Consider the following 8757-nt stretch of genomic DNA (forward strand, 5'->3'; position numbering starts at 1 on the left):
TGTAATAAATATGAGAAAACAAGACAAAAAATTGCACATGTTCTCAACTGATTTCTTTATTAATGTTTCCCTCTGTTACAGATACCCACTTCAAGTACAAAGACCTGAGGACTTTCACACCTAAACAATGAATAAGTATTGGAAAAGATGATACAAATGCAGTTTCTCACACAGAATTTTAACCTGATTCATTTTAATCACATACTCTCTCATTTCTAAGAAAAGGTAATCAAAGAAGAGAATGTATAATGGAAATAACCAGAGCTCCAAAATAAATATATTAAGGGAGTGAAGAGAAGTCTCACCAATCGTTAAGCATGGTGAGAAATATATAAAGAGTAATTATTTGATGTGGCAGAGGTTTTAGCTAACACTATAGTGGTAATCATTTTGCAATATATAAGTGTATCAAATCAACACATGGTACGCCTTAAACTTACACAATGTTATATGTCAATTACATCTTAATAAAACTAGATTTAAAAAAGAATGATTGTCCTTTTCCGGTTAGCGGCCTGAGGTGACCTCTCAAAATGGTTTGCTATTAACTTGACCCAGGAAACCCCACAAAATCATGCAAGTCGAGAGGTTCAAATCTTCGTGTTCACTTTAAGAACACTCGTGAAACAGCCCAGGCCATTAAGGGTATGCATATCCGAAAAGCCACCAAGTATCTGAAGGATGTCACTTTAAAGAAGCAGTGTGTGCCGTTCCGTCGTTACAATGGTGGAGTTGGTAGGTGTGCCCAGGCCAAACAGTGGGGCTGGACGCAGGGTCGGTGGCCCAAAAAGAGTGCTGAATTTTTACTGCACCTGCTCAAAAATGCAGAGAGTAATGCTGAATTTAAGGGCTTAGATGTAGATTCTCTGGTCATTGAGCATATCCAGGTGAACAAATCCCCCAAGATGTGGCGCAGGACATACAGAGCTCACGGTCGGATCAACCCATACATGAGCTCTCCCTGCCACATTGAGATGATCCTTACTGAAAAAGAACAGATTGTTCCTAAACCAGAAGAGGAGGTTGCCCAGAAGAAAAAGATATCCCAGAAGAAATTGAAGAAACAAAAACTTATGGCCCGGGAATAAATGCTGCAAAAAATAAATGCAAATAAAAGTAAAAAAAAAAAAAAAATGATTGAAGAGCCTATGGACAGCTATCAAACTGTATTAGGCTATCTCTGTCTCTGCTTATTTGAAATAAAATCTATTTCAACAAACCAATTTTCTCAACAAAATTTTTTCCTTATATAATGGTACACATCTATAAAATATTTATTTTGCTGTTTTGTTTTGTACTGGTATTTAGGACAAAATTGTGAATAATCTTTGTTATTTTGATTTAAATTATGGAGAAAATTTAAAGGCCAAATGTATTTGCATTTGAGATCAGAAAATGAAGATTTCTAAGATCTTGAGTTTTCTGCTGACTTTAATGAAAATGCTTTGCAATAATTTTATAAAAGGCAAATACCCTGGTAAACTTCACAAAAGCTTCTTCTTTAGTTCTTATAAAAGTTCACTACAGAAGACAGGTAGTACTTCAGAAGATGGCAAATATATTTATACCTGAACTTGAAAAAAAAATGTAGTCCAAGGAAGCAGTTGTTCGTGGTAGATCACATGTTAAATTTATCCCAAAACCACCAAGACATTTGAGTCTGGCTGACTTTTCTCAGTTACAAGAACATTCCTGGCTCACTGGATATTTCCATTCTTGTTCAGAATCTCACGTATACAGAGTTATTCAATTTGTTCTTGATAATCACAGTGGATTATGAATTATTATTGTTACATGGCAGATTCATGCATATATGTTAAATGAATGGACAAAAGACTCACCTAAATGCACCAGGTAAATTATCCAGTAAAATTCATTGCCTGACAAAGCTTTTATGAAGAAACAAAAAGTGTCTAAACCCGTCTAAATTCATTCATGGTTTTTAACTTTTAGACAGATATTGGCTTTCCAATAGACACAATTTTTTTAGCTTATTTGTTCTATCAGGATAAGACAGGACAAGAACAAGGACAATTTGGTTTGGATTTAATGCAAGATTGATCTCATAGAACTTCTTATATTTTTACTCAGATTTGAGATCAAAAGATCTTTAAAGAGATATGGGTAGTGGCTACATAGGAAAACAAGTTAGTATTCTGACATTCTCCCTCATATTCAAGATTGGAATGTTACGTTTCTGATACAAAGTCAACATTTTAAGCTGTTGAAGTTGAAAGCACATATTTGTGACACGTGCAATAAGTTTCTTTAGAATTCACAAGCCCCCAATTCATCCCCTTCTCCTTTTGGAAAGCAGTTGCAAATGAATTTCTGATGAAGGAATAAGCAAATCCAAAGGACACAAACCGTATTTGCTCAAAGTGGGTGAAATAGAAAATTTTGAGTACTGCAGAAAAGATGTATCAAATGGATTATTTTCTGCCTATCAAATTCAAAATCACTCAAGTGAAGACAATGAAATGTATTAATTACCTTAATTTTATGAATAAGGCTTAAATGGTCTACTGCCAGCAGAAATGTGAATTTCCTTGGTTATTTAAAGTTTACTGTTATTTTCTCTGTCCCATGATTTTGGTATCTATTTAAGGGTGTAGCAAAATTTAATCATTGAAATCATGGCCTAATTCACAACTTAAAAAGCTCCTGTCAAATCTTTTAATATTAATTTGAACGTATATTCATCTACAAAGTCCTAACAAAAATTAACCTTCTCATCAAGGACATAAGAAATAATGAATTCTGCTTAATGTGAAGCTTATGCAAAATGTAGAAGACTTATTTTACATGATGTTAACTTAAAATCAGCAAGGCTTTTTTTGAATTATGCATTACATCTAGAAACCTAGTGGAATCAAAAAAGTTTTTCCAATAATAATTATAAATTGATAAACTAGTGAGATCATTAAATGAGATTTTTTATCATAATTAAAAATGACAGACCATATGTGGTGTTCTACTTTATTGAGAAGATGTTAAATTAAGTGATTTTATACAAATTTTGAACAGCCAAAGCATTAATAATATAGTACTGTTCTTCCTTTTTTGTATCATTCTCCCTGGAGACATGACAATTTTTAAAGAAAGCCTCTCTTAGCTGCAAAATGAAAATACCAGAAAATAGTATGATCTTCTTCTTTTTTTTTTTTTTGGCTGCGTTGAGTCTTCGTTGCTGTACTTGGGCTTTCTCTAGTTGCGGCGAGTGGGGGCTACTCTTTGTTGCGGTGCGCGGACTTCTCATTGCAGTGGCTTCTCTTGTTGCAGAGCATGGGCTCTAGGTGCGTGGGCTTCCGTAGTTGTGGCACGTGGTCTCAGCAGCTGTGGCACGCAGGCTCTAGAGCACAGGCTTCAGTAGTTGTGGCACGTGGGCTCCGTAGTGGTGGCTCGCAGGCTCTAGAGCGCAGGCTCAGTAGTTGTGGCGCACGGGTTTAGTTGCTCCGCGGCATATGGGATCTTCCTGGACCAGGGTTCAAACCCGTGTCCCCTGCATTTGCAGGCAGATTCTTAACAACTGTGCCACCAGGGAAGTCCAATATGCTCTTTTTATTAGTTTTCCTTCTTTTTTTTTTTTTTTAATTTATTTATTTATCTATTTATTTATTTATTTATGGCTGCGTTGGGTCTTCGTTTCTGTGCGAGGGCCTTCTCCAGTTGCGGCAAGTTGGGGCCACTCTTCATCGCGGTGCGCGGGCCTCCCACCATCGTGGCCTCTCCTGCTGCGGAGCTCAGGCTCCAGATGCGCAGGCTCAGCAATTGTGGCCCACGGGCCTAGTTGCTCCGCAGCATGCGGGATCTTCCCAGACCAGGGCTCGAACCCGTGTCCCCTGCACCAGCAGGCAGATTCTCAACCACTGCGCCACCAGGGAAGCCCTAGTTTTCCTTCTTATTCTAGAGAGTAGCAACACGTGAAGACTATTATAACTGCTATGATGTAATGAGACTGCTTTCTTTCTGCTGGAATTTCTCCTCATCTAAGCATAAAATGATTATAAAGTTACAAAAATGAGTTTATGCTTTAGTCCAAATATGAGTCAATACATGATCTTCATGGATTCTGAAAAGTGTAGACAGGTTCAAAAAAATCCCAAACTGTTAGCATTCTGGTTGGTTCTACCTGTAATTGTTGGCATGTGTATGGTTTCGAGGGAAGGGACTGTTTTGTTGAGAGCTGTATTGCCAGTTCTCATCACAGTGCTCTGAACAAAGTAAAGGCTCATGAAATGTGCTCATTGAATAAATGCACAGACACACATACTGAAATGGGGTCAGATTGTTAGTATATGCCTTTCTTTTTACCTGTAACAGTAAATATAAGAAGGTTCTTAAATATTCTTCTGAAACATGATATTTGAGGGCTGCATTATATTACAATTTGGGGGTATGATTTATAATTTATCTAATTAGTATTCTGGGACATTATGGTTGTTCCCACTTTTCCTAAATAGTATTTTTGGGATGTTATTGTCATGCTCAATTTTTCATAGTTCATAAAAGTAGAATAGCCTGGAGAGAGGTAGACACTAAGTAAACGTTGTAAAATCATATTTATCCCTTTATCTATTTGATTCATACCACATACATGAAAACGTATTTGTGAGTTCTCTCTACAAATAGAGAAGATCAAATCAATTATTACTCCAAGGTTGGAGGGGGGACATAAGAGAATCCAGGGCAAATCAATATTACTGTCTATACTCCATGGACATGCATTATAATTTGTAAAGGGTTATTTGAATGTGCATTATTATTTCTTTAAGTCTGTAAATTTCCATTTAAAATATCACCTATTTCCGAAATGAACTGCCAGGAATTTAAAGAATATTAATGATTCCATTTTGGTTTGCCAGAACACTAGTGTTCAACTTGTTACAGATTTAAATTAGTAGTAAAAAAAAACTCCATTCAGATGAAGAAGGATCTCAGTAATTAATTTTCCTTTTTCTTAAAACACTGAAATGAACACAGATAATCTACAGTTCTCCAAGAAAGATCTTTCAGATGCCAAAGAGGAATTCTCATCTTGGAAGAGGAAAGAAACCCAACAGGAAAGGAATTGTGAAATGAATAAAGGTCAGTGATGAATCTGAACTGGTGATAGTATTTTGGGGTTCTATTTTCTTTTTCGTTAGGCTGCTTTTGGGTTTGTTTGTTCTTAAATGATGCCTGAAAGGTAGCCTGTAAAGCAGTCCTCTATTGTTTCCTTCCCTCTTTCCATTGAAAATGCTCATTAAATTAAGCCTTTTAGTTAGATAGTGTAAGACATTTGTTACTGGATAGAGCGAAGCCCTATTTCAGGGCAGCTAACAATAGCTGAATACAACAGAAGTGTCTCTGGCAAAACTGAAACCAAGATCCATTAAATCCAAGAAATGTGGATTTAAAATGGGAGGGATTTTAAAGATCATCCTGGTTCACTGGTTTACCATCTGGACTTCTGAACTATTAGAGGACTTTAAAGGAGCAATGGGTAGAAAGTGGGGTTCTTAAACCATTTTCAACTTTTCAAAAAGCTTAAAAAGTTGGACAGTTACTCATGAGAAATCTGCACTGATTCCTTGCTTTTGCTTAGGATTATATGAATTTAGTTAGACAGCACTAATTATATTAATCAGACCAAAACCACTTATTTACTGTTGTTTTCAATAAATAAAAACGAGAAACAAATTCTTATTTAATAGGTGAAATTTCATAGGTATAACCATTTCAAACTAATCAGTGGTGAAAACTTGGAAACAAATGGTCTATAGATGAGAGTCCGGAGAAGTTAAGAGCCTGACTCAGGATTAAGTGAATTAGTGTGAAGGCAGGGACTGGATATCCAGTTTGCTGATTTCCAGAAGGTGAGATGCAAGGTAAGCAACTTCATCTTCTAGTTCTGCCTCTTCTTCCAAACTTGTTAGAGGCTGGTGCCACCCCACTGCAGTCTGTGAGGGGCCCTCCCCAGATGTGGGCTTCTTACTCCTGTACCTGGGAACCCTGCACAGTCTTCTATTTCCAATAAAACATCACGGAAGATTTTATACTAGTTTTTTTTTTTTTGGCCGCGTTGTGCGGCATGAAGGATCTTAGTTCCCCAACCAGGGATCGAACCCGTGCCCCCTGCAGTGGAAGTGCGGAGTCTTAACCACTGGACTGCCAGGGAAGTCCCAGATTTTATACTGATTTTAAATATTCATTAACAACAAAATGTTACCTTCTTTCTAGACTTATTTGCATTTTATGAAGGTCTGAGGCCTTGAACCAAAAACTGAAGCTCTTGCAAGAGAGGTTCAACCTCTCACTAGGTATTCTTTTGGCAGAGGAATTTCTGGTAAAGAGCCAATGATTAAGGCAAGTATGAAGTGGATTTTAACTTTCCAAAAGAACAATGATCTATTTAGAGTGGATCTAGGGAAATCATGTTATGAATATTTGCAGTGTTGGCTTCCCTTATAAGGGAAGTAACTGAATTGTGCCATGGGGTTTAACCCCCTCTGCCGTGATCCTGCAGGTATGGTCTGGTTCTGAAAGACTGGTTTTATCACTATCTTACAATAAGCAAGTGTTGTGTCAGAAAGACTGAGGGATACATGGAAGCCAGGTTTCAGTAAATTTTAAGTACCTAATGTGTGTCCTCTCTATAAGAACCAAAGCTTATTTTCTGAGGTAGATAAATTATGATATGTATCACATGCTCTTTTTGTGATCTTAGAGTAGAAAGTAATTTGCACATTCAATACTGAAAATTCAATGCTTTCAAATAGGTGTCAGTTTTAGGCTGTGGAACCATAAAATAAGCATTTAAAATATCTCACCAAATACACTGGTATAAAAAATGCATTTTGATTTGCATTTAGATTTAATAAAACCATAGGGACACAACATTAGTAGTGTATTACATCATTATTCTTTGTTCAAATCGCTATTACATGAAGAAGAGACAGGTATGTGGAGTCATATAAGCTCATTCCAAAATTAGATCCTATCCAATATTAAGAAAAAATTTCCTTGATGACTCTCTGAACAACTAATGGCTAGTGAATGACTTATTAAATATAACTACTTCTGAATGATATAAGCATTGGGAAATCCGTAGCTTTATTTGTATTTTAGTTTTAAGTGACTCAAATGCAGAAACTGAAGAGACTTCTGTGAACTGATTACAATGCAAAAAAATTCTCCGTAAAATTTACATACGATTGTTTCTTCCTTTTCCACCATTGTTTCAGAGTTGCGGATTTTAATCAGAAAAAATATTTTCAACTTTCTCAGTGATTGCACACTTGGACGTTCAGATTCCTCCTCTTGTCACTTAGTCAAGCTATCCCTCTACTTAAAAATAAAAATCAACCCTACAGACCCATAGTGACTGTTGTTTATCTTACGTTTCTTTCTCTGTATTTTTCACAATAAAAATGAGATATTGAGAAAATGGGACTTGAAACAATAAAACTATCCAAGATAATCCTCTTAGGAGAGGATTCTTTGGTCAATTGGTCCAATGATATTCACTCCATTACATTCCCATTTTTGTAATAGCTTCACTAGACTGGGTCTGGAGTGACCCCAAGTGTGTAGCTGTTTCCCTTTGGCACCACAGCAGCAGAGCTTGCTTGGATGTTAAGGAATCCAAAGTAGAAGGATAAATAAATTTCAAATCTTGTTTCTAAGAGAATAGCAATAAAGATTGGTTTTTGTCACCAAAGCTTAGTAATCATATCTAATCCTTTATGAGGATTTCCTATGTGCCAAATTCTAAGTGTTTTACATATAGTATTTCATTTAATCCACTCTGCCCCACCCTTCCACTTCCACATGGTGTTCTGAGGTGGGCACTATTACTATTCTCAGTTTTCATGAGAGGCTAACCAATCTGCCTAAGGTCAAACAACTAGTTTGGGGGTGTAGACAGGGGTTGAATCCATGCAGTCCAGAGCAAGAGCCCAAGGATCCAATGCTGCTAAAGCTCCCTCCCAGGTGATTATAATATGAAGCCAAGGCTAAGAACCACAGACTGGTTCAGATTCTAGTTCAAGGTGCTTCAACTCAAATGCTTGCAAGACCAGGCAGGTAAATTAAATGAAGCAAGCGGTTACAGACTTCATACTCTAAATAATTTCTAAAATAATGGTTCTGAATCTTTTACCTGAAAGGTATCACCTGGGGAGATTGCTAAAAATGCAAATTACTGAGCTTCAGACCCATAGAATCTTTGTTCAATCTGCATCAAAGTTACCTGGGTTTTAATTTATTTATTTATTTTAACATCTCTTCAAATATTTTCTGTCCCTTTTTCTCTTCTTCTTCTGGGACCCCTATAATTCGAATGTTGGTGTGTTTAATGTTGTCCCAGAGGTCTCTGAGACTGTCCTCAATTCTTTTCATTCTTCTTACTTTATTCTGCTCTGTGGCAGATATTTCCACTATTTTATCTTCCAGGTCACTTATCCGTTCTTCTGCCTCTGTTCATACTAGTAAAGTTGATCTCCACATCTTACTCCTCTGCCATCTTGAAGGCCCCTAGGTTTCATTTTTAAATGCAAATTTCTGCGTGCCAGAAATCCCTTTAAATGCTAGTATCACTTTAGGTGCTAATAAATTCTAGTATTGTCAGATTTTGAGTCTCACATATTTTGTTGGTTCTAGGAATATTACTAAGCAACTATTATATGCCAGGAACTTCTAGGCACTGGGTAAATAGCAGTGAACAAATCAAACTCCCTGTTTCTAAGGAGCTCATTTTTTTTAAGGAAAGCGAAA

The 8757-nt window shown here is 36.6% G+C and overlaps 1 protein-coding gene across 1 annotated transcript; it reads left to right on the plus strand.

Annotated features, from left to right (window-relative positions):
• The first annotated feature begins 537 nt into the window (after nucleotides 1–537).
• On the plus strand, nucleotides 538–1127 carry LOC137768542 (large ribosomal subunit protein uL22-like). Its single transcript, XM_068550082.1, has one exon. The coding sequence runs from the start codon at nucleotides 648–650 to the stop codon at nucleotides 1086–1088; it is 441 nt and encodes a 146-aa protein (XP_068406183.1). The 5' UTR covers nucleotides 538–647; the 3' UTR covers nucleotides 1089–1127.
• The last annotated feature ends 7630 nt before the right edge of the window (nucleotides 1128–8757 follow it).

Source organism: Eschrichtius robustus, chromosome 8 (genome assembly GCF_028021215.1).
Source record: "Eschrichtius robustus isolate mEscRob2 chromosome 8, mEscRob2.pri, whole genome shotgun sequence".
NCBI classification, from domain to species: Eukaryota; Metazoa; Chordata; class Mammalia; order Artiodactyla; family Eschrichtiidae; genus Eschrichtius; species Eschrichtius robustus.

Bases quoted from the DNA above. Each gene is read 5' to 3' on its own strand.
- LOC137768542 (XM_068550082.1), top strand. From the start codon at position 648: ATGCATATCCGAAAAGCCACCAAGTATCTGAAGGATGTCACTTTAAAG.